Here is a 25,649-nt window from a genome sequence, read left to right on the forward strand (position 1 = left end):
CATTTTGCTGTGACACATTTGAAACTTAACAAAGTTGTACCATCAAGCTAATAAATAGATGCAGCTAAGATCCGGAAGAACAATATCTAAAATAAAAGTTAGCCCAACTGGTTTACACAGCCTATCGAATTCCTGTACTAGGCTTCCCTGGCTACCAAACATTAATATATCTGGAGATCCAAGATGGGGAAGAGGGCAGGAGACACCTGGAGAAGATTTATTAGTTACAGGGAAGTGTGAGAACATATATTAACTGGTTCTTGAAATTAATGTTGCTGAAGTACCATTTCGGTTGCAGGAAAGCAAATAAAAAAGAAAATGCGCGACTAGATTACTTGTTACTAACTTCTATATCCTCCATTTACTGGCTCAGCATCTACCGAGAAAAGCCTGCACATATGACGCATATATATAGCCAGCGATTTTGGCTTATCCAGTGAGAGGCACCAAAAACAATTCTTGCAGTAATACGTAAGGACAACTTTTGTCACTTGAAGAAAGGATTAGTTTCTCTCAGACCTGAGAAGTCACCAACCATAGGACCATGCTGGTAAACCTATAAGACGTTTCTGTTTAGAGCTAAGATTTTATTTTGTAAAGGTGCTTAAGCAGCTACTGTATTTCTCATTTGCTGCTCTTGTTGATTTCAATACATTCAAGAACACAGTAATGTTGGGAATATTAACGTTAATCTTCATCTTTAGGTTATTGTTAAGTGTGAACCATGTCCCAGAATTTTTTTTATTTCTCTCTTATAGAACAAGCTCTAATTCATTTCTTTCGCAGAAGAAAAAGAAAAGCCCATACCCTCCTCTTCCTCATCATCTTTATAGAGTCAGCTCCTCAGCCTCCATTTGCATGTGACTCGTCTAACCCATCAACGGAAGAGTATCTATTCTGCCAGACTTCCCTATCCACAAAAGAAAGAGTGAAAGACCTTGTCTCTAGACTAACATTGGATGAGAAAATCTCTCGACTTGTTAACACAGAAGCTGCCATTCCTCTACTCGGCATCCCTGCCTATCAGTGGTGGTCTGAGGCTTTACAAGGTGTTGCTTTCCTTCCCCATGTAGCAAAAACTCAAGGCATCCATTTTAATGGAACTATTACCAAAGCCACTAGCTTCCCTCAAGTCATTCACACGGCTGCTTCGTTTGATACTCGACTCTGGTATCGCATTGGTCAAGTAAGTTATTAGTATTATATAATTTCTCATGATCTAGACACTTATATCCTCATTATTCGCTAACTTATCAATAACACTACTCACATGAAGACGACTGGAAAAGAAGCCAGAGCTATTTATAATGTTGGACAAGCCACAGGACTGACATTTTGGGCACCAAACATCAACATATTTAGGGACCCAAGATGAGGCAGAGGGCAAGAAACACCTGGAGAAGATCCATTTGTAACAGGGAAATATGCAGTGTCTTTTGTTAGAGGACTTCAAGGTGACTCTTTCGAAGGAGGGAAGCTTGGAGAACAACTGCAAGCTTCAGCTTGTTGCAAGCACAAGCACTTTATCGCTCATGACTTGGATAACTGGAAAGCTGTGAATAGGTTCATCTTTAATGCTAAAGTAAGTCCTTTGTGGGCTCAAATAATCGAATAGTTGTTCTAATTTGATGGATGCTATAAATGTTTAAGTTTTTTTTTCCCCCTTTTGGTTTAAGTCACAAAGCAGGACTTAGCTGATACATTCCAACCCCCACTTCGAAGTTGCATACAAGAAGGAAGAGCGAGTGGAATAATGTGTGCTTATAATCAAGTTAATGGAATTCCAAATTGTGCAGATTACAAACTTTTATCTAAGACAGCCAGGGGACAGTGGCATTTTGAAGGGTCATTTTCATAATAAACTATTAATTAGGTAACAAAAGATATTGCATCCTTTCTTAACTAAGAAATAATCAGGTATATAACATCCGACTGCGGTTCAAGTCATCCATGATGATCAAGGATATGCCAAATTACCAGAAGATGCGGGTGCAGATGTGCTTAAAGCAGGTCTATATGCTGTCATGGTGAAGCCCTTTGATCCATTTTCTAGCCAAGTCAAATGAATAAATGAAAAATCAAATAGTAACAATCATAATCTGATGAATAGAAAGGCACAAGAGCTGCAATTAAGGCTTGACAATTCTCATTTGTCTTCTAACATTTTAGAGTTGGCAAATCGTAGGGATGGATGTCGAGTGTGGTAATTATTTGAAGACCTACACCGAATTAGCAGTCAGCAAGAAGAAACTACAAGAAACTGAAATAGACACAGCGCTTTCCAACCTCTTCTCTGTTATAATGAGGCTGGGATTATTCAATGGCAATCCAACTAAATTGCCCTATTCCAAGATTAGCGCAAATCAAGTTTGTTCTCAAGAGCATCAGGCTCTAGCTCTTGAAGCAGCTAGAGATGGCACTATTCTGCTAAAGAACTCTGATAAATTTCTTCCTCTTTGGAAGTCAAAGATCACATCTCTTGCAGTTATCGGCCAATGCCGGTAATTCAATGACTCTTGTTGGAAACTACGCTGGTCCCCCTTGCAAGACTGTTACACCACTTCAAGGATTGCAGAACTACATTAAAAATACCAAGTATCATCGAGGTTGCAATACTGTCGCATGCTCAAAGGCTACAATTAGGGAAGCAGTCCAAATAGCACGAGAGGTAGATCAAGTGGTGTTAGTCATGGAACTTGATCAAACTCAAGAAGCAGAAAGAATTGATCTCCTGAACTTGAGGCTTCCAGGGAACCAGCAGAAGCTCATAATTAGTGTTGCACGTGCTGCAAACAAACCTGTTGTTCTTGTGCTTATATGTGGAGGACTAGTGGACGTATCTTTCGCAATAACTGAGCCGAAGATTGGAAGCATTTTGTGGGCTGGTTATCCTGGTGAAGCTGGAGGAACTGCACTTGCTGAAATCATTTTTGGTGACCACAATCCAGGTGATCTTCTTCTTTCCGAGTACAGTATGATTTGATCCATTTGTTTGCATAAAATGAAGCAAAAGCATATTCTACTGCTTTCACACTCTTAACACGAATATGCTTGGAGTGCTGACTTGCAGGAGGTAAATTACCAGTGACATGGTATCCGCAACAGTACACCAAAATACCAATGACAGACGTGAGGATGCGGCCTCAAATAGCTTCAGGCTATCCCGGGCGCTCTTACAGATTCTATGAAGGCAAAAAGGTATTTGAATTCGGTTATGGTTTAAGTTACTCAAACTGTTCTTATGAGATTGCCTCTATTCCACAAGATAAGATCTTCTTAAGATCACCATCAAGTATCAAAGGGGTCAAAACCTCAAGTTACACTCTAGTTTCAGAATTAGGAAAAGAACTCTGCGAAAGAAGCAAGTTTTCGGTTACTGTGAAAGTTAAAAATGAAGGCAAAATAATAGGCAAGCATCCAGTATTGGTTTTCTTGAGACAACCAAAACCTGGAAGTGGAAGGCCAGTGAAAAAGCTGGTTGCATTTCAAACTGTGAGACTTAACGCAGGGCAGAATGCTGAAATTCAACGTAAGTTGAGCCCTTGCGAACCCCTTACCAGAGCGAATGAAGATGGTTCGATGGTGATCGATGGAGGACTGGTGGTTGGAGAAAAACCGTACCAAATTACAATAATTGTTTGACACTAGGCAATGATTCTTCAAAAAGAAGTTGATATATATGAATTAGTATCCTGTTCTAGCATTAACTTGGCTTCCATCAGTCATCAATGGATTGCCAGAAAATAAATCACATTCAATCTGATCCTTTTTCAAAATATTTCCCCTTCCTGCAGACATGATCTCTTTTTGCAAGTTTCTGGAGTACTGTAGTACTTCCCAATTTTTATTCCCGACATTATTTTACAACATATAACAAACTCTATAGGAATAGATGTGGACTTCAGTGACTTTCTTTTTGGCCATAGAAGTGACTGTTGGAACTACACTAAACTGGCACTTCTGACAGGAAATGATTCCAGGGAAGCAACAAGAACTCATCAGAAGAATTGCAAAAGTTGCAAAGTAGCCTGTTGTTTTGCCTCTTCGTAGAGGCGTACTTTATTATTAGTACAGAACACATTAAGAAAATTCTTTAATAGTTGGAATCTTGAGAAGGGGCAACGAATTGAAAACAGAAAGCGCACATTTCAGAGCAGAGAGCAAGAAACAATGGAGGTCTCATTTGAGATGAAGTTTCAAGGTTGATCTGTTTCTGGAAAATAAAAATTTGCCAGCTAAATAAATTGTTAATGCAATGAAATGTACCATCATTGCGATCATTACCCAAACAAGTACTACGGTTGTGAATAATCTGACAAAGGAATCAAAGGAAATCCACCAAATTATCATCCGACCAATCCTCGTGCAGATCATAAAACCAGGGTTTAAGAAAAGCCTATCGCCCTCAGCACTTCATGATAGTGGAGAATAGTCGAACTCAAACTTGTTAACCGCAAAGAATCAAAATGGAGAGAATGAACATGAGCATTTCATATAATGTCTGTTCTCATAGCCATTTCATGAACTCAACAAGGAAAAATCATCTGTTGGCTTTCCATAATGTTATTGATACAACTGGACAGAAACTCTTGAGATTCGAGTCTCTCACTAGAAATATAAGTTATCTGTGCTAAAAGTAGATGCTATTAGGTTATCATGCCGAAACAAGTCAGACATTTGCTTTATTATCATGGGTTACGAGTTTATCTGGCAGCATATTTTCCGATGTTCTTGTGCCACTATCAGCTACTGGCATATTTTCCTCCGGTGAGACAATTTCTAAATCTATCCCCTTAAGGTAAGAACTGTCTGTTTCATCAGTTTCAGAAGTATCAGAATGTGAATCCACATTGAGATCCAAGGAAGCAGCTGATGTTAGGGCTGGTTCAGGTATTACTGATGCAGGACTTCCTCTTGTCCAAAATGAAGGCATTTTTTTGTCATCCTCCCTCATCCTTTCCGCATATGTATTGATATCAAAGCCTGCACCATCTTTGCCACCAAATGCAGACTCAAGATGGTCCATATCAAATAGATCCTCCATTATTTTCATGGTGTTTGCCACATCAGAGTATACAAACTTGACTTTATTAAACGTCTTGGGCTCTAGAAACGCCTTTGCCACCTGCAATAAAAGATTGTCCTAGCATTACAAGCAGAACTAGCATTGAAACTATGACTCAGGCAGGCAAAAATCTAAATATACCAGATACCTGTTAGAACTTCTACTACATAGAATCAGTTATAATGCTTAAATAATTCTCAGAAAAACACCAAACAGTTCCTAATCAGAAGTGACAATTTTAATTGAAAATTATCTATTCAGCTATACAAATTAGGATATTGAACACTGAAAATGAAAAGGACAGAAGAGATGTTTTGTGCTCAACGAATCTCCAAAATAATCAAGACTCTATATAACAAAAAGAAATGAAAAACTAGGAATCTTGTTTTAAACACATGTCGTGCTTCAAAACTAATCTGAAACGAATCCAGGGGCCAAAACCTCTGGCATAGTGCTATACAGCCAAATTCAGTGTAGAACACAATGTATTCAAACGCATGTTACCTAGAAGTCTAGAACACAATCTATAGTGGAGCTTTATAATAATGCAAGAGGGGCAATAAATATTTCATTTTTCTGATTCTCTGATAGAAATAAAAGCATCATGAAAAGGAGACAAACAAAGTCATGGAAAGTTACCATCCAAAATGGCTCAAAGAACTTGGGTGGGTTGTAAAGTATCGCTAGACCCAGTCTTTCTGGATAATGGTCTTGTAAAACATGGGCTGTTTCTTTTGTCACCTTAAGTGAAATATGTGATAGATTGAAACCATGGAAATCGATCAGCCACACCATCTGCTCCTGGTTTGGTGGTAAATTTAGGATGGCATTTTCCATGCAATACACCAAGTACTTAATTTGTCCTTTTATTGACTTTGAGTTCTGCAATAAAAAATAAATTTGAGTTATGAAAGCCAAGCACATAAATTTACATAGATCTCTTTTGATTTTGGCATCTAAGAGATGACTACCTAAGATTGTGTAATATCCCAGCCTATAAAAACAAAGCACACATGTAAATAGTATCAGTAAGGATGGCTCTATTGTTAATATATTAGGAATCCAACCTTGTTTTGACCAAAACAAAAAAGAAATTCAAATTCATTAATCCAGAAAAGTTACCTTCAGAATCCCATTTGGTGGAGAACTTAAAAAGAACAGAAAGAAAAAGAAAAAAAGACAAGCATGGTTTTAACAGAACAATCGTGGATTGCTCAACAGCAAAAAGATTTTAATTTTTGAACTAAGGATCAATTAAATTTCTAAATATCTGCTCTATTAAAAATAATGTATTGGACAATCTAAAGATTAACTTAATTTATGCAGATAAAGTGCCATTCAGATGTAGTGACGTGGACCAAATTTTCTTCAAGCAACGACAAACCTAAAAATTAAAAAAAGGCAGGTCAGTAGAAATTGTCAGACGAAACCTGGCAACTCGGTCTCATGACAAGAACTGTTCTACCATGCTTATCAACATAATTTGATCTGTAGATCTTCCCTGTCTCTGCTTCAGAAGCAACTTCTTGCTACATCACAAGTAAAACAAGTGAAATGATTTTAAACTGCATGAGAAGCAATATATCATAAAACTGAAAATTTTTTATGAGGGAGAAGAACCCAGACAGGTTAACAGGTTTGATTAACCTGATGGCTGACCACTGCAACATGTTATTAAATGAGTTGATGGGTTTCCAAAGCTGTAGCCATTTTCCACTCTCATTTTCAGTAAATATAAATATGATATCTGTTCCATTTACGCTTTGACCACCTAATAGTAGGTTGAATTTAAGTCGAGAAACCAGAACCTATGTGCAATGAGTCTCTGGTATAGTTTTTGGCTATTTCTAAGTGTAACATAAAAAAATACAAAAGAAAATAAAATGTAAATGAGACAATGAAGCCCCATTTTACTGCCATGATGACCTTAAATAAGAACTGAAAACCTGTTTTAAGTAGATTGTTGAAATTGAAGAAAAAGCTTTTTCTTCCTACACAATGATTCATGCTCAAAGACTAGAGAAATTGAGCTTGCAAAAATAAAGTACCATACCCAGCGAATCTCTTCTGGTTTGTATTCTGCTCTCCATTTTAAGGTTTCTTTCAGCATTTTCATTGCCTTCTTAACATTCCAGTTTCGTGCCTTTAAATGTCTCGTGATAGATGCATCAGAGCAGTAAATGGACAACTTCTCCGGCAAAGACCCCACCAACTTTCTCACCTCATTAATCTGCAAACAGCCAAACACCAAAACTTCCATGACCTTAACAGCTTCTCTCCTAACTCTTCTTACAGTTGGTACCATGTGCATGTCTTATTTGTAAACTAAAAGAAAATCACGAGTAATTATGGCAAATGACGAGAATATCAGTTTGAGCATACCTTTGCCTGCTGCTCTTCAATTGTCAAAGCCTTTTCAAATCCATTTGAAGGAGATTTCTTTACACCTGTGCTCATTTTCAGTTTCCTAAAAGTTGATAGATAAAAACATCAGAAACTTGGTCCAATTGATGCTTCTATCTCAATATCATATCATGTGTACAAACCTGTCAAACAAAAACTAAGCCATTTTCTAGACAAGAAGTTACCTATAAGATCATCATAATTTGGATATAAAGACTTTTTTTTTCAAGAGAATGTGGAAGTTTTTAATTTAAATAATGCGCTGAATGAATTTTTAACCTTGCACCCTATTGAACAGATAAAAAAAGGTAAAAACTAAAGCAATGATTTATTTCAACTAACCAAAGACTCAAGGCATGTGAATAGGCTCAATGACATGAAAGTAAAAAAATAAGAAAAAACAAAAAGTAATTAGCATTGATGAATAAGAAACCCAAGCAAAACTAAACAAAGTTAAAGAGGGAAAATCAATAAGTTTTTTTTTTTTTCTAAGAAAGAAATTTACTGCAGTTATAGCAAGAAACACTAAGAAAATCAATTTGCTCACAGTCTAGACCAAATACAACTTCCAGGTTTTAGCAAGCACCTTATAATAAGGTCGTAAGACTAAAAGGCCTACATCACTTGGTCGATTTTAGTTTAAGGAGGGAAAACTACCAATCCAAGTGTTAAATAAAGAACAGTTGTAACATGGCACCAACTAAATATGCAGATATCATATAAACTTACCATGGGAAATTGAGAATCTAAATGTTATCACTCCATAAAATAATAGTTCGCCACATGGAACTTCAGATCTTAATTTCCCAGCTTATGTCTTAACTATACTTTGGGCACCCAACTTGCATGAAGCGAGTTCAATGAAAGTAAAAAACTTACATAAGCACTGTACATCAAGTAGCTTAATACAGAACTTAGTTTGATGATATGTGCATATATTTGCTCAATGACATTCTGCTAAGAAAAAATTCAAATCTAATTCAATATTCTTCTTATTGCTGGATACTTTACCATCCTCTTTGGAACTGAGGTCCATAAGATTTTATGGAATTTATTTGAATACTCCACAAGTTTTAAAACCTATAAAGAAACCCATTTTGAATCTCATAATTTCAATTTCATGGAGTTCTAACATCTTTGGTAAAAACTACTTCTGTATCACTTGAAATTCATAATCATTAAACTTATTCGCTCTCAATTGTTTCTTTAAAGCAAAAGTCTAATCACTTTCTCTCTCTCACCATTTTAGAGAAGTTGAGATATTATTAGAAAGTCAATTCTTCATTGATTCCAACCACAATCTTCAAATGAATACTAGTTTAAGTAAAATAACAGATACGACTGAATTCTTTTCAATAAAACAAAAAAAAAAAATCGTTTTATGTCTAATTAAGTGCTTAAGGTGCATTCACTGCTGGATTATACCCACTCTGATTGAGCATATGAAAAATGAAGGCTTTGATAGAGAATAATAATCATAATTGACTCCGAGAAACCATCATCCAACCAACATTTCGAGAATGACAGTTAGCAGCCAAAAATTACTAATATAAAGCAGTCGCATTTATTGTGAACATGACAAAAATACAAACTTTTAAAGTATATAACGAAATTATCAAAATCAAAAAGAAGAAAAAAAAAAAAAGAAAATCGATCACGAATAACAGGATCCGCGAAAAGGGTGGTGAAGTAATGAACTAACCTGACTGATCCAATAATTGGAACCTGAAAAAACAGAGGAAGGGCGAGTATTTAGGAGAGTTACCTTAACTGGTAAAAACCATAGAAACCAGGTCAACCGTGAAAAGGGTATGCATAGAAATAGAAGATAATGAAATGGGTATGTGATTATTTTGGAGGAAATGCTATCAGTTTTGGATCCAAACACATGGCCAAATCGATTTAAGAAACCGGGAATATAAGTAGGTAATGCTTGGACTTTAGTCTAAAAGTATATTTAAAATTAATACATGTTTTTGTTGTTTAAATCTTTAAGACGCATTCGGAGATGTGGTGGTCTTTCTCGCACCTGATTTTTCAGGCCAACCATTTTTTGTTTCTTATTTTCATTATTAAAATCCTTTCATTTTCTAGTTATCACCTGGTTTTTCAGGTCAATGTTTTTTTGTTTCTTTTAAAAAGGAAAATTATTTGTTTAATTATAAATTTTAACTATTATATAACCTATTATGTTACAATTCTTGTTTTTTTCTTAATAAAGCCGGGTCAAGAAGTCGGAAGAATCTTATAATTTATTTATTTTTTCTTAATATGGCCGGGGGAGATGTCGGAAATGGCCCTGTAATTACATGAGATATAAGAATTCTGCCTGTGTCTCTTCAGGGTAGTTTTGACTTTACGAATGCCAGAGCCAACAAAAGGGAATAAAAGTAAACAATTGCGGATTCCCCAAATATCATGCCATTTCAGGTGAAAATATTCAATATTCAGTAAATTGAATGTGTATTCATAAATGGCAGACAATTTTCTTTTCTCCTTAAAAGATAAGATGCAGTGAAACTGAAGAGTATATATGCATATCTAAATCTAAGACTTTTAAGAGATCTCACGCATTTTTCAAACTTCAACAGCCCTTTGGAACCCATTCGTATGGCATTAGCAATGGCATAAATGAATGATACAAAGAAACAAAAACATTTAGCTAAAAGTGGGTCATATTAGGGACAAATGAATTGGAACATAGATGAAGATAGCACATGATGAGGACGAGACTGTCCTCTCATTTTGCAAAGGTAACATGCACTGAAGCACCTAAACATTATCGCCAAATGTATCCTATTTTGTTTCCATCCCATACAGAAGAATGGATGAAAACTCTAACAACAGAGATAGAGAGAGGCACAACATAAAAATAAAACAAATGGAAGATTCCACACAACTTATTTCCATGGAAGATTATCGTATTGCATGGCCATATCTTGTCAATGGACACCAAGACAATCTAATTTTACCCAACCTTCCCTGCACGAAAATGGAATTCTGATAAAGGCCAAATAACCCTAATGAACTTGAACCAAGTGTTTTTTTGGGATGCTTGGCTTGGCATCCCTCTACTATTACTGTTAGCATCATTTTTCTTTTCCTCTCGTTTAGTTCACCATTCAATGACTATTCGCATTTGTCACTTGTGATTAGTCTCATAAACAAGGAGATTTTGAAAATAAATTTCTTACTAGTTCTTCGCAATAAGCTCAATAAAAGCTCAAGTTCCATTGCACATGGTGGCACTACAGATTACTCTGGCCGCTCAGCAAGTATAATAATGTCAACATAAAAACAGGACAGTACGCTAAAAAGAATTTATCTTTCATTCCGCCAAAAATAAATAAATTGATAGTGATTCCATAGCTAAAGATGTATATACAAAGTCGGTAAAAATTCACAAATGCCTCTAGTATTAGAGCATTGTTATACAAAATCCTGTACTCTCCTTCCTTTTTCTATACAGAGTCCAATGTTTCCCATCTGTTGTAGGCATGTTCCCTATTCTCTTACTTGCCTTCAAAAAGAACATAACTGGAAGAAAGAATATTTGGGTCAACCATCCACTGTCTTACATATCCCTTTTAAAGATGTCATCCTAGTGCATCTGAATGTCCCGAAAATGTATGTAGCATCTTCCATAGAAGAACTACAATAGAAGTGCTGACATTCCCAAGAATTAAGAACCTAGGAGTCAGCTTCCCATGCTTTAAGAAGAAAGCTATGATGGAAGTATGGAATTAAATGACCGGGAAGCCTCCTAAAAATCCACATCAACTAACTACTTCAGCCAAAAGTCAAAGTGGGCAAGTTTCCATTGCACATGGTGGCACTACAGATTCTAATAGTAAGAAGGCTTCTTGATACCGCCAATTGGTTCCTGCTACTCATACAACCAGTGTCCATACAAAAACTCAGTGATCGACCGACAAAAAGTTCAAGTTAGATCACATCCTACTGCATGGAACAATAATTTCTCACCTTCATACCTGTATGCTGGTGGATTAATGGTAGATATTCCATACTCACTCAAAGCACCCATCTCCCAGCAATAAATCACATCAACCAATCCAATCAAAATACATGGCAGGCAATCTACCTCATGGATATATTGCATAAGCAATAACCTTTACTTGGCCAGTCCAAGATAAAACAGCCAATCTGTGAAGCTTCTGTTTAGCAGATGCAATCAGCACACAGGAACCAGAGCCAGGCACCTGTCTCAGAGTGTGTTTAGCCATATTCCAAGGACCTCCTGGCACTAAAAAACAGCATCAACTGCGGGAATTCAATTGTGCAGAAAGCTACCAGCAGTGCCAAAAGAATTTGTTGAGGCAATCACCAAAACAGCTAGGACTCTCTCTTTCCCACAAACCCAGAAGAACTCTGCTTCTTCTGTATGCCATATTGCCAGGCATCTCTTGATTTATCGCCTGATTGATCAAAGTCATCTAATGAATTATCCATTAGTGGTTTAAACGGCCTATAATTCCCATTCCTAGAAATTACAGGTGCACCTGAACTGTCATCATCTTCTGAAGGTGTTCCAGATCTGGCCTCCATGTGCAAATCCATAGATCTGTGCCTTGGTCCACCTAACCTCGAACCCCTGGTGTTGGAGGAGCCTTTGCCCTGATTTCCCTTTGAGACAAAAAACTCTTTAGGCAGAGATTCCATGTCCATATAGCAATTCCTTGCCTTAGCATCATCAATCAATGCAGCCCAGTCATCAGATTTCACCAGAGAATTCGCATTTCCCATGACCTGTTAAAAATCCAGTTTAAAATATGAGCTTTGGTGTGTGAATCTGTGTGTTGGCGCTAGGTGATTTGGGTGGTATAGTGCAACCAACAATTCAAATTAAAAGAAAACAAAAAGAAAATAGAAAACCATACCCATAGAGCCCTTCTTGCCCGTGTAAGAGCAACATTCATTCGGCGGATATCAGCAACAAAACCAACACTGTGATTTGAGGCACGTACACAGGACATAATAATGACATCACGTTCCTGCCCTTGAAAAGCATCTACAGTATTGATATAGATGTCCTTCCCTTCTTCTGACTTTAATATTGCTGCAAATTCATGTTGAAGGCATTTCAATTGCAACTTATATGGTGTAATTATGCCAACAGATATTCTCCCCAGACCCAATGACTTCAGAGTTTTCTGAAGATGCTCGTACAACTGGAAACAAAACTGTGCTTCATGAACATTCTGGAAAGAGACAGATCCGCCCCTGTGGGACTCCCGCCCATAAGTAACATCATAAAATAGATATGGTCTAAGTAAAGGATCCTTGTAGTACATCTCATCGGGCAAGTTAACAACACTTTCACTATCAGTAAGACGGCTTTGGTAGAAGTGCCGTGAAGGGAAATCTCGAATTTGAGGATGCATCCTATACTGCACAGATAACAACATTGTTGGACATCCTGCTTGCTGAAACCTTTCAAAAAGACTTCTGCTATACATTAAGGTCCCAGCTGCCTTGCTGATAACGGTTGCAGGAAGCTGTTGGGGATCCCCCACAAGAACACACCGTGGAGCACCGAGAGCTAGGGGAGGAAGAACAGCTACTTCGCTGGCTTGAGCAGCCTCATCAATAACTACCATATCAAAACCATGTGTAAGCCGAGAGAACAACTTGCGACCACTGCTTGAGACGGTGGTGAAGACAATCTCAGCCTCATTGGCAAAACTTGCCTCCAAACTAGCACGGGCTTCCTCCATATTGAAGTTGCTACCAGCACGGAACCTGGCTTCCAAAATGAGAAGACGAGAAATCTCAACTAGAACTTTATCCCTGCTTTCAACAGCTGCTGCAAGGTTCTGCAGCAGTGCATCTCGGTTTTGGTCCCTAGCAATGAGAACATCAGGATCAACACCAACGGATCCCTGCGAACGACCATCAGCAGCTGCCATAGAAAGCTTGTTTTGAAGATCAGCTATTTGTGCAGAGAAATAGGCTTCCTGACCTCTTAAATCTTGCATCCATTTTGAGACTTCCTCACGGCTCTTGATCAACAGTTGTTCAGTTCTCCTCTCAACAGAAACTGCCTGAGCAGCACGTGATTGTGAATCAACACCAACTCTGGCTACATCAGGCCGATAAACTTTCATCTCACCATCAATGAATCCACGATCAAGAACTCGTGCAAGAAGCTCATCTGTTGCAGCATTGGAAGGAGCACAAACTAACATTCTGGGCTTTGGACAAAGCTTTGAAAGTGAGCGGAAGAGATTCTGGTCCATGTTATGAAGAACTTCATCAATGGAACCCATTGCAATGTTGTCAGGATTGCTCTCATTGGCTTGCTTGTAGCTCTGGGGTGCTAGTTTCTTAAGCAAAGAAGTATAGTAGTGCTGATACTGAACCAGATGGATCACATTTAGCATTCCCCAGACTGTGTGCGTCTTACCTGTTCCTGGAGGCCCTTGAACAAGAGTAAAGGGCCATGGATCTTGCCTCTTTGTCATACCACTACTTGTACCAGCAGCTGTATGCATTGCAGCCCATTGAATTGCCGCCAGCTGGGGTCCATTGAAGGTCCTATGCAAATGATCAGCAAAATTCTGTGTGAAGCATTCAGGCATGGCAGGGATCTGTTGCTCATATTTTGGAAAGTGTTCAGGACTGGGCTTCAGGATAGCAGTTTGCATCTACAAGAAACAGAAGCTAGATCGTAAGTTCCTAGTGATTTGTAAACCAGAAAAAAAAAACCTAGAGCACTTGAAAGGAAATTTGGCTCTCACCTGGGAATTGAGGCGGCAGAATGCATGCAAGGCAACATATTCCCGCTGAGTGGTTGCTAACGAACCAAGTACAGTTAGAAACCACGTGCCTCTTGGCTGGAGTTTCCTCAGAATGTGATCTTCATCTCCCTTGCTGTTGAGAAAAAAAAAAAACAACAACAAACATTGAATAAAGAGAACATAACTCTAATAACTACTTGATAAAACAAGATAGGAAGCAGCCAAACAATGCTCTGAAGAAGAAATTAAAGCATCTAAAATAACCTGTAAGGGTCATATGAGTCCCCAACAAAAAAGTGGAGGATTGCACCAGGAGGATCACGAGTATCCAGAGAAATATGCCGTCTAACAGTACCCGTCACGCGTCCACCGATCTCAGGTTCATCATCATCTTCATTTGTTGAGTTGTTCCTCTTGGATCTGACTGCTTGACATGAAGAGAATTTGCATTTGTCAAATATAAAAGCCAAAAGAACTAAATCCCATAGGATGAATCAAAATAGCAAGACATGCAACAGCTATAACAAACCTGTTCCAGGCCTTGGGGTTGAAAGAACTGCAACATCACCCTCCTTAAATGTCCATTTAAACTCATTAACTGGCAGGACTATCACATCATACCATCCTATCCCCACAAGTAAAAATTTCACCCAGTCAAAAAATTTCAAACAAAAATATAAATTAATGCACTATGCATGCATCATCTCCGTACCTCTTTCACGTCTTTCAATGCTCTTTACGCGAACCATTACATGGGCATTAGTTTCAGTCAACTCTTCCCATGTGCTATAAAGTTGTGCTCGGCATTCTTCAAAAAGCAAAGGTTCAAATACCCTGACATACTCTTCAACAGACTCAAACCGCCCAGGAACACATTGGAGCTCGGAGTCCTCTGAGGCACATTAAGATTAACGGATCAGATTCAGATAATATAACACCAAAAAGTGGTAGTGAAAGAAAACCTAAAAGCTACCAATCACGAAGAAAGGAACAACAATCACTACAAAGTGAATATAACAGCCTCTAAAAACCCAGAGGCCAAAAAAAAACAAAGAAGAGAGGACATCGATATAAGTAAATAATTCTCAAAATACTACTATAGTACTAGCAAAATCAAGAAGTGAATATTATACTCCTAAACTGCATGTGAAATTGCGAGAACTTCTTTGAAACTCATTCGTAGTTAAAGCATGCATGAACCTTAATGCATGTTGCAAACAAGAAATTTTTAATTAGAAGAAGTCAACGCTAGAGAATTAGAGAAAACTGAAGTTGGTGGTGAAAATTTGAACAGCAATAACTTAATCACAAGCTTATTTCGCGGTTCAATTAATCTTCCATCCAACAGGCTCTCCGGACGGTTGATTGCCGCCCAGCACATGTAGCTGTGTATCTCCTCTGCTGTGCGTGGGCCTGAGCAATACAAACATCAGCTTTTACTTATTGAAGGACAAGTACAAAATATCCTAACTGACTTACAACTCCAAAACCGAATGGGGAAGGAAAATTTGATAAAGGAGTGAGAACATGAACAACAATTCAATTGCTAAGCAAACAGATGCTCCATTTTAAACTATTTGGCCAGGTTTTCAAGCAAGTGGCTGATAATATCTGGTCATAACCCTATGCCGTTTTAGAGATTTTGGAAGAGGATAGAGCGTGAGGTTACTGTGTCCTTGTAGTTTTATAACCCATCCTCTATGCCAAAAAATTTTAAAAAATAAAATAAACAAAATAAGGGAGGGTCTACAGGAACAGTAAAGAACATACATTTCCTTTTATCAGGATATCCAACATTCTTGGTCACAAGCAAAGAGACATGCATATTTCACATTAAATACCTGGGTGATGCCAGAACTTCTCATTAGTCACCTCCCTTATGAGTCTTTCAACCGATGTGTCTTGATATGAGGTACTACTGATAACAGCTGGCTTCTTGGCAGGAAGGTTTTTCTTGTTCCCCAACTTAGAATCTATGGAACTTTGACTCATTAGAGCCAGCTTCCTATTAGAGAATTGTGAGTTTTTTGGCTGCCTCAAGTCAGCAGGCTGCTTCCATGAACTCTGTCTTGGAATCGGTGGCAGCTGTCCTTCTGCAGGAAAATCCATGTCACTGTTTGGCCTCCTCACCTTTGCTAATTGTCCGGAGTTCATATCACCATTATATTCATTTTTCAGATGACAGGATTCTGCAGAAGTCCCCCCTTCATTGCATGATAGGTCAACATGCTTCTCACCAACATGTTCAGCAGGTGGAGGGGCAGTGCGAACTTCCTTGACAGTACGGATGGTAGTTGACTGCCTTCTAGGTGTTGAAGATTTAATAGCACCTGCTTGCTTCACTTCATCTATATTTATTAACATGGTTTGTCTATTACGCTTCTTCCCTAGCATTGCCTCTTTATGTTGGTCTATCTTCCTCTTCCCCCCATTATTGGCATATTTAAGTGCATGATTTGCTTCAATACCTTTAACTTCTCTTGCTTTTGGAACTAATGCAATTTCTTCCTGGCCATCTATGGACACATCACCATTAGCATTGCCATCCGAATTTCGGCTACTGGTACTTTTCTGATCATTTAAACCATGCTCTGACCCCTGTAAAGCACGGCCACTGCTTTCGACCCTGGTATTATCAGTAATCTTGGTGTTGCTGAAATTGTTCTCAGTACCCATACCAGAAGTACTAGATCCCATCAATTCATACCTCCCCTGGTCTTGTACAGCTTTTCCCAGCTCATGGAGACTACTGCCTGCAGATGCAACAGTAGAACCTTCTATGTCAGACCACTCTCCCTCTTCCCTTTCTACAGCTTCAGGATCTGTAGAGCCTGAAACTAACGATGGCGCCGCATTTTTGTCATCACCATTGCTTGATTGTCTTGACGAAGATAACTTGGGATTCTGATCCCCTGCCCTCTTCTGTTGAGAACCTGCTTCAGGGCCTTGAGCAACTTTGGGCCGAATAAAAGGCTGAAAACCCGACACAGAAGATGCATGTGAGAAAGCATTATTATTTTTTATACCTTGGGGACCTACTGATGCTGCAAACAAGTCAGAAGTATTTGGATTTACAGAGGGAAGTGCCTTCTGCGGCTGCAAGCAGACGACACGATCAGTCTCCTCATCATCCTCAGCAGGGGGTTCATTAAGATCAAATAGTAGCCTTCCTCGAGAACCCATTTCATATGTAAATGCATACAAAATAAATAGCCTATCCAAAAGAAATTTAACTGTCTGTATATGTGTTTTCTTCTTAGCAAACAATGTCAACCTTAAAGACATAAAAGGGCGTCCAACAAATCAGTCAACAGAGTTCTACAAGCATTTTCAGATCTGCAAATAAAGGTCATAAAAAGCAATATTTCAATGAAAAGACTACAGCAAATGTCAACATGACAAACAAATTTACAGGACAGCATACAAATAGTATGTTCACATAGAACGGTTGTAACTTCAGATTCAACTCAATCAGACTCCCACTACCTACCTTCTACAAGTGCCAGAAAACTACCACAGACTAGAAACTAGACACCAGGAAATCACACAACCAAGTTCACAATGCACATCATACAGTGTATAAGCAAGACCTTTTTCTCTTTATCTGTTTTCCAAATTACACTCGAAAAATATGACTAATACTAAGGAAACAATGCCCTAATGCGACCAGCTTCATTCCATTTCCAGAATGAATTGGCGCAAAGCAAACTGCTAAGCAAGCGACAACAATAATCAAAAGCAACATCAATTACCCATTCACATTGACATAATCTAACATCCAGTATAATATTCACATTGCATAACAAACAAAGAACCTAACTTTACACTGGAGGAAAATCTAAAAAAAAAAAAAGAAACTAATAAAAGCTCAGAGCATAAACCAAATAAACTACCATAAGAATAACTTCATCAATCTATAGATTCAACCAAATAATAACTCAAATACCTTTCAGATGCAGCAAAACAGCACTCACTACTTCAACTGTATAATAAAACAAATCAACCAGATCGAGACAACTTAATTTCACCATAAATAAAAAAGAAACAAATGGCCAATATCACAATCCCTAAGCAAGTTTCTAGGGTTCGCATATTAATCCCAAATTATAATCCACAATCTCTCCACAAATCAACAAAATCGATCATTGCTCTCTAATTGCACTAAACCTTTAACAGATCAATCTTTGCCAACTCTCGCATTAATCTCATAGGCAAACGCTGGATTTACTATTTCACATCTTCTTTTTTTCTTTTTCTTTTTTCTAATTCTTCTTTCCTAACCCAATTTGAAAAATTAATAATATTAATATGTCAAAGAAACGATAGTATATGTAATTGGGAAATAGAAGAAACTATTACCTGTTTTTCGAGCTATACTTGAATCTCTATTCTAGAGAAACGTTTTAGTAGATAGAGAGAGAAGGGGTGGCTCCCAAATATATAAGCTAATGAAAAATATGAAGAGAGAGGGTTATGGTTACGGCTTTATATAGGAAATAACGAGCCTTCTCTCACCGGCCGTTTTCTCTTTCCGGTTACCGTTAAATTGTTCCCGGTTATAAATTTTTTTCTATTATTTTATTTATCCCCTAATGATTTTCCAATTTACAGATCTATCCTTTGTTTGGTTTCCAATTACACTCTCTGTCCCGTCCGTGTTTCGGATTTACCATATTCTGTGTTCGGATTAGATTTGAGGGTAATTATGGGATTCGGGTGTGTGATTAACATAATTTGGCTATTTTGACTTGGGTGTATGTCACTTGGACAAAAGAATCTTATACTTGAGATACAATTGGACGTTGATCTGCTTTTAAAGTGGGTCCCAATGGATGCCACGTAGATAAAAATTCATTAAGTGGAGAATTAACGTGACGCGTGTTAATTGACGAGAAAGGTTTTCCCATTTTTAGTGAATAGATGATGGTTGTAGGGGTAATCTAGGAATTTAAATAAAAAGAGATGGGTATAATTCACGTGTGCTTAAGGCGTAGGAAGACTACACACAGTCCTATTATAGGTCATATTTCAGGGGACTTGTTCATGTGCATAAGTCTAGTTGGAAATTTACGAGATTGCCACTGGAGATTTGAGATTGGAGGGTGGGCTACACGCGTCAATAATGCGGGTAGGAGAAGGATAGGTTTCATATGTTAGGGTTCTCTGTTCCTTTCCATGCTCCCTTTCGATTTCTTGGTAAATAAATCACCAATCCAAGCATGGGTTATAACCTAATCATGATTTTAAAGATTGTGAAAAGGGGATTGGATGAGAAACAAAACAAAAGCATATGTGAATTATGACTCCGGCTACAGTGGTTTTCTTTTATTATTTTTTTTACTGGTAATGCTATTGTTATTTTCTTTATATCTATTTTTAGAATTTTTATGGATTTTTTTTTTACATTACATCTTATTAAACGTACAGGAACAAGTTTGCGCTTTCTCCTTAAAAGAAAAGTCAATTAAAATAATATAATTTAATATTTTAATTTAGTGATAAACTATAATTATTTTAGAAACAGACTGTGTGAGTAGTGATTTAAATTTTACTAAATTAAACAAAATAAAATATATATAAAGGTAAAATCAATGCAAGGTTGATAGAGGTTATTTTTTACATGTTAAAAAAAATGTGGTTATAAACACATTCATTAAAGACAATCTGACTAGTGGTTCCAATTTAGTTTATGGTCCTTTGTGCAAAAAATAAAAAATAAAAAAGAAGAAGAAAGCTATTTAAAATGAAATGGGATTTGAATATGAGTGGTTTAACATGATACTGTGGGAGTTAGCTATCCTAAGAGGGCAGGTGCTGTTTCTTTCTAAGGTTTTTCCCTCTGTTTTATTATAAATAAATAAATAAAAATTGAAATGTGATTTGAATATGAGAGATCTCATTAGAATCTAAAAGTTTTGAATTTCTTTTTTGGACCATTACTTAAATGTCCTGTTTGAGAGACATAACAGTTATATGGTAGCAGCTAGTGACTGAAGTGTCAAGGCTGATTTAAAAAGGCTAATAGTATTATTCATTTACCTTGCACCAAATCAAGCTAGCACATCATTGATAACTCTTCAAATAAAAATAAATATTTGTTATATAAGAATATTTCACTTTCAAATTAATCACTTTTTATCTTCTTTTTTAAAAAAAAAAAAAAAAAAAAACATAATCACTTACTTATTCTGGGTCAAAAGAGAAAAGCCAGGAAAGAAATAATTAAATAATATGTTGCATGTTCACATTTGTGGTTGGCATGGCATCTTGTTGACAAAGTTTTGGCTTCAGCATATTATTATGATGTCCTTTAGCTGCTCTTTGAATTGAGAACTTCTTAGATCTTTGCAAACAAATTGCCCTTCAAATGCACCATGCAAAATTACGCCTCCTAGTAAAAATTGGCAAACCCTTTTTTTTTTTTTTTTTTTTGAGAATTTAAAGTGGCGAATATTTGATGCTGTTAGTTACCTTATGATACTCTTATAATTAATATATTTGGTAAATAAATTTTTTATTAATTAATAGTAATTATTAATTTATTAAATATTACATATAAAAAGATAAAGTATATATAATAAAATAAGATGTAAAGGTTAAAACCTAATGTAATCTAATGCACTTTGAAATATGCACTGAATTATGTTTTTCAGTGACTTTTCTTTTACATTCACAAACACGTGGATACACATTATCCTTGTTGTTGTTATTTAGGAGATGGGTTAGACAAAGCATCTCAATATTACACCAAATAGGTGCTACATGTATATTCTTGTCATTTATGGGAAATCTTGCCTAATTTCTCACAATGGTGGTGTCTGTGTCTTTATTTGCTTCTATGATTCTGTCAAAAATAAAATAATTGAAGTTTTTCATCTACCCAAAAATAATTATATATAAAAAAGAAGTGCCCATTAAAGTTAATGGAAAACAAGCAAAATTAGAGGTGTTTGATATTTTTTTTAAATTATAATTTTATTTTTAGTACCGTTTATTTCAAGAAGTAGTTTATACAACTGAGAAAAGATTTGACCAACATAATCTTAAAGGCTTAATCATTGGATTTTTGCAGGACTGAGGAAAATTATTGATGCAATTAACTATAATATATAAGTTGGTACAGCCGTTCAAATAAATTATCATAACTGGCTACTTTTTTTTCACTCGTATAATAATAAAATACTTCGTGTAAAAATAATATGTTGCAATTAAAATAAAAAGATGTGTAAAAATTGGGTTGTAGAGTTACTAAAATACAATAAGAAAAATAGTATTGACTTCCATTATACTCTGGTTGATGATTAAACTAATGTGGTTTGGTGCGCCTCTGTGGTTGGCCAGCATTTATTAAGAATTTTAAAACTACTACACTTATTATGCCTGTAGCATCCAACAAAAATGTAAACAGAGCAACTACCAAAAATAAGAGGTTAAATGGAGAAAAAAAAAAAAAAAGAAGGTCTGTCCATATAACCCGGACGAGTTGACTCGGTCAGGAATTGCAGATTTATGACCCATACACATGTGTGGATATGGTTATTCGAGTCTTAAGCCATCAATGGAGGCCTTGCTTGACCCCTAAACTTCGAAAAGGTAAGTCAAACCCCATCAAATGTATCATTTTGATACGGAAATATTAAAAATTTAAAAAGTTTCTCAAAATTTGTATGATTTTAATTGGTTTTGATACTTATTTTTTGTTCTCTTGAAAATAAGTTTAGCCAAATCACCCCATTTCCGTTGCTGTATAAGATTATCTTACTAAGTGCTATCTCAACTTGTAAAATTATAGGAATAGCACATCTATTATTTATACTTACCATCATTTATCAGTTTGTTATTTCATCCCTCATTCATGTTCTTATCATAATACCATCATAATTAAATTGTTTTCCACTATAAATTCACAGTATTATAGCCAGTAACATGAACAAATAAAAGGATTTCATTAAGATTAATAAATTCTAATTATCTTTTCTTTTTTTCTCTCAATTTTTTTAATCTTTTGTTTTAAAATTTTAATTTCTGACCCATCAATGGTCACTTTTAAATTGAAGGTGGTCCTTTTTTCTTATTTTATATCAATTAGTTCTTGTAAATTAATATTAATATATCTTTTAAGAATTTTATGGTCCTCAATTATGGAGAGTATTGCATTCTCCTTTAAGTTTTATAGTCTTCAGTTATGGAAGTATTGAGATTTTCCTCTATGGAAATGGTAAAAAAAAAAAATTCAATTCGATATTTAAATAATCGGACTCGTCAAAAAATATATTTAAGTCAATATGTGGTTTGTGCTATTGAATGAAATATTCTTTTCATGGAATTACAATCTATTACTCCGTCAAAGCATGAATAATTGTTAGGTATAAATTTCTTTACATGTATCTTTTTAATGTTTAATGTTTGTTTTTATCTTTTATATCAAAATGTTCTTCTTCATCTTTATTAATGGAATATTTATATTATCTTTTCAAAAAAAATTATGAACTAACAGTATATGACATTAAAGAAAAATTCTAGCTGCTTCTAGTTTTTTTTTTTTTTCTTTTTAATTTTCATCAAAGTTTTAAAGTTTCATATTTTGGCTCACAACCGATATTTTTATATTAATGGTGCTATTTTTTTATTAAGTAGTTTTACTAAATAAAAATTTATATATTTTTAGGAGTTTTATGGTCATTTATTATAACGGTGTTGAATTCTCTTTTTATAAGAGTTTTATGGCCTTCTATTATGTAAGTATTGAATTCTCTCTCTATGATAGCAGTAAAAAAGATTTAATTTGATATTCAAATAACCGGATTGTAAAAATATACTTGTAAAGTCGATATGTGGTTTAGTGTCATCGAATGAAGCATTTTTTCCATAAAATTACTACTATTCCGTCAATTTGATTAATGATTGTTATGAATAAATTTTTTCACATGTATTTTTGATATTTCATATTTATTTTTATTTTTATATTAAAATTTACTTGCTAATATGAAATTATACACATCAAATTTTAAATTAAAAATATCATAATGTATAAACTATTATCAAAATTTTAAATTGAAAGGACTATTTAGTATTTTTTCTTTTCATCTTTCAATTTTAAAATATTTATTTTTAAAAAAAACTGAGAAAAATAAAGAAAAACTACTTTTGTTGGTTTTTCTTGTTTTCTAAAATTATCTTACTAAGTGCTATTTTCAAAGTTGTAAAATTACGAGAACGAAAAAGAATATACATCTATTATTTATACTTTTATCAATTTTTTATGTCATCATTCATTCATATTCTTATCATAATACCATTATAAATAAATTATTTTCCATTCTATTTTCACACTATTATAGCCATATCACAAATTAATAGGAATATATGACATTATACATATTTAAATTTAAACTAAAGATATTATAATGTACAAACTATTATCAAAACAGTAAATTGAAATGATATTATAATGACTATTTGGTCTCTTTTAAAATTTGAGAGACAAAAATTAAAAAATAAAAGAGACCAAATAGTCGAAAAATAAACTGAAAAATAAAAAAAAAGACTATTTTTGTTGGTTTTCTTGAATAAAACAATAACGAATAAATAGTTTATAAATATATCTTGTTTTGAAAGCTGAAAAATAAAAGCTAAAGTTTAGACAAAAAATTGACAGCAAAGGACACACAAATATTAACTTTAACTTGTTAAGTTACCCTAAGTGAGCTAAATCTCAAGAAGGCAAAATAGTGATCTACGGTAGAGCGAAGATACGGGCATTAAGCGTAAACCCTCGATAAGGAGTCAGTATAAAAGAGATTTTACCTCAGGGATTTCTATTTCACTTCTTTCATGTAGTTGACTTAAATCGAGTAGTGCAAGGAGGACCTTGGTCTTTGATAACCACCTCTTGCTAACGCACCACCTCCAACCAGGTGATGTTTCAGCCCATGTCGACTTGTTTCATGCTGAATTTTGGGTCCCGATCTATGACCTTCTGGTGGGCTATATGTCTAGCACCATGGGAAAGCAACTTGGGAATTTCAAAGAAACATTCTTAGAGTACAATAATACCAATAACTCGAATTTTTGGAGGAATTTTATGAGAATTAGAGTTTTTGTTGATGTCTTTAACGGGGTAAGAAAGTTTAAAAAGCAGAACGAGACTGGACAGTGATGAACTTTAAGTATGAACGCCTTAACAGTCTTTGTTACATATGTGGAATTTTAGGGCACAATGATAGATTTTGTGATAGACTTTTCACTACAGATTCAAAAGATATTGCTAGGGACTAAAGTTTTTGTCACGACCCGATCTGTGGGCCCGTGACCAGCACTAGGAAATGACTAGGCTTAAAGCCACCAAAACCTGTAGTAAGCCTGACTAATCGATAATTCAGGTATGCATATATAAACATACTATTAAATCAGCCCAACATACAATTCACAAGTCTCTAACTGGACATTAACAACATTCCACAATTTGTTACAGACTAGATCAAACATAATATATCAGGTATACTACTGCGAAGAGTCTAGAATTTTAAATAATTCAAAATATAAAAGTATAAATTAATTACAATAGGCCCGATGGAGAAGGAAGTCGGGCTGTCAAACGCAAGACGACGGAGAACCTAACTGTCACCTGAAAAATTAAAATTGAGATTATCAGCCTCGAAAGTGAGTTAAAATTATATAATCCTATAACAATTACAGCCTCCTCAGTAAGATATTTATTATATCATAATAACATATCATATTATATTAAAACACGTGTCATACCATAATTAAGAAAAAAATTCAATTCAAATATTTATGGGACGCGTGCTTCAGTAACCCTAATCCCATTACTAGTAGCTTTTCGGCTCTTTTATTCCAATAGGTATAGGATGCAGAGAGCGAAGCTCAACTAAGGTCCTTAAATTCAGCCTGGACACTTGATTCCCAAATAAGCCGACGCTCAGAGACAACGCTCGATTAGGGACCTTCCTCTGGTAGTCAAACTTTCACCAGAGTTATACTCACTGTGGCAAACCCAAAAATAACCTTTACTACCTGTCTCTGATTAATACTGGTGCACATGCGGTCCTGATGCAACACATTAGGTGACATGTTCTACTGTTGCCTCATCCCGATGTCACAATCGTAGCATCAATAATAATTATAAGTAGTATAATCATAAATAAACACAATTTATTCAATAACATATTAAGAATTTAAATTTAATAGCTTCGAGTATAGTAAACATGAAAATCAGATGTAATAATAATAATAATAAATTAACAGTAAATATGATAGTAACAATAATGGTAATAATATTAATAATAGTATCGATAATAACGAAAATAATTTTTTTATGATAATAATGCTAAAAGTAATAATTATTATTATTAATAAATTAACAATGCATTTAAATTAGACATGATATAAAATGAATTGAT

The 25,649-nt window shown here is 35.4% G+C and overlaps 2 protein-coding genes and 1 pseudogene across 9 annotated transcripts; 1 reads left to right on the forward strand and 2 right to left on the reverse strand.

The window, feature by feature from the left end:
• Positions 1 to 556: 556 nt before the first annotated feature.
• LOC8263042 lies at positions 557 to 3,786 on the forward strand (annotated as a pseudogene).
• Positions 3,787 to 4,467: 681 nt separating this feature from the next.
• Positions 4,468 to 9,510, reverse strand: LOC8263040 (phosphatidylinositol transfer protein 3). Of its 4 annotated transcripts, none has more exons than XM_015716108.3 (6): positions 9,171 to 9,505; positions 7,448 to 7,532; positions 7,119 to 7,295; positions 6,496 to 6,594; positions 5,705 to 5,947; positions 4,468 to 5,125 (listed from the first exon to the last, which is right to left on the reverse strand). In XM_015716108.3, the coding sequence occupies exons 2-6, from the start codon at positions 7,520 to 7,522 to the stop codon at positions 4,670 to 4,672; spliced, it is 1,050 nt and encodes a 349-aa protein (XP_015571594.1). In that variant the 5' UTR covers positions 7,523 to 7,532; positions 9,171 to 9,505; the 3' UTR covers positions 4,468 to 4,669. The 4 variants fall into 4 exon arrangements, with proteins under 4 accessions (XP_015571594.1, XP_002513889.1, XP_048226713.1 ...); XM_002513843.4 differs by having other exon boundaries at positions 9,234 to 9,504; XM_048370756.1 differs by lacking the exon at positions 9,171 to 9,505 and adding an exon at positions 8,198 to 8,778.
• A 1,269-nt stretch (positions 9,511 to 10,779) lies between these two features.
• LOC8263039 (helicase sen1) lies at positions 10,780 to 18,743 on the reverse strand. 5 transcript variants are annotated; one of them, XR_007214724.1, is made up of 9 exons: positions 18,586 to 18,743; positions 16,068 to 17,562; positions 14,939 to 15,118; positions 14,756 to 14,851; positions 14,491 to 14,650; positions 14,227 to 14,359; positions 12,367 to 14,133; positions 11,453 to 12,235; positions 10,780 to 11,351 (listed from the first exon to the last, which is right to left on the reverse strand). XR_007214724.1 is itself a non-coding variant. In XM_048370752.1 (9 exons), exons 2-9 carry the CDS (start codon positions 17,509 to 17,511, stop codon positions 11,822 to 11,824), a joined length of 4,092 nt encoding a protein of 1,363 aa, XP_048226709.1. In that variant the 5' UTR covers positions 17,512 to 17,562; positions 18,586 to 18,743; the 3' UTR covers positions 10,780 to 11,821. The 5 variants fall into 5 exon arrangements, 4 of the variants coding, with proteins under 4 accessions (XP_048226709.1, XP_048226707.1, XP_015571502.1 ...); XM_048370752.1 differs by having other exon boundaries at positions 10,780 to 12,235; positions 16,068 to 17,199; positions 17,302 to 17,562; XM_048370750.1 differs by adding an exon at positions 18,173 to 18,208 and having other exon boundaries at positions 10,780 to 12,235; positions 18,586 to 18,734.
• Positions 18,744 to 25,649: the final 6,906 nt, after the last annotated feature.

Source organism: Ricinus communis, chromosome 2 (genome assembly GCF_019578655.1).
Source record: "Ricinus communis isolate WT05 ecotype wild-type chromosome 2, ASM1957865v1, whole genome shotgun sequence".
In the NCBI taxonomy this organism is placed as follows: domain Eukaryota; kingdom Viridiplantae; phylum Streptophyta; class Magnoliopsida; order Malpighiales; family Euphorbiaceae; genus Ricinus; species Ricinus communis.

Coding starts and splice junctions, on each gene's coding strand:
- LOC8263040 (XM_015716108.3), bottom strand. CDS start 7,522: ATGAGCACAGGTGTAAAGAAATCTCCTTCAAATGGATTTGAAAAGGCT. Junction 7,296..7,447: donor TTGAAGAGCAGCAGGCAAAG/GTATGCTCAAAC, acceptor GGCTGTTTGCAG/ATTAATGAGGTGAGAAAGTT. Junction 5,948..6,495: donor TCATGAGACCGAGTTGCCAG/GTTTCGTCTGAC, acceptor TTTTTATTGCAG/AACTCAAAGTCAATAAAAGG.
- LOC8263039 (XM_015716016.3), bottom strand. CDS start 17,511: ATGTCTTTAAGGTTGACATTGTTTGCTAAGAAGAAAACACATATACAG. Junction 14,360..14,490: donor GACTCATATGACCCTTACAG/GTTATTTTAGAT, acceptor TTTTCTCAACAG/CAAGGGAGATGAAGATCACA. Junction 12,236..12,366: donor GGGCAAGAAGGGCTCTATGG/GTATGGTTTTCT, acceptor GATTTTTAACAG/GTCATGGGAAATGCGAATTC.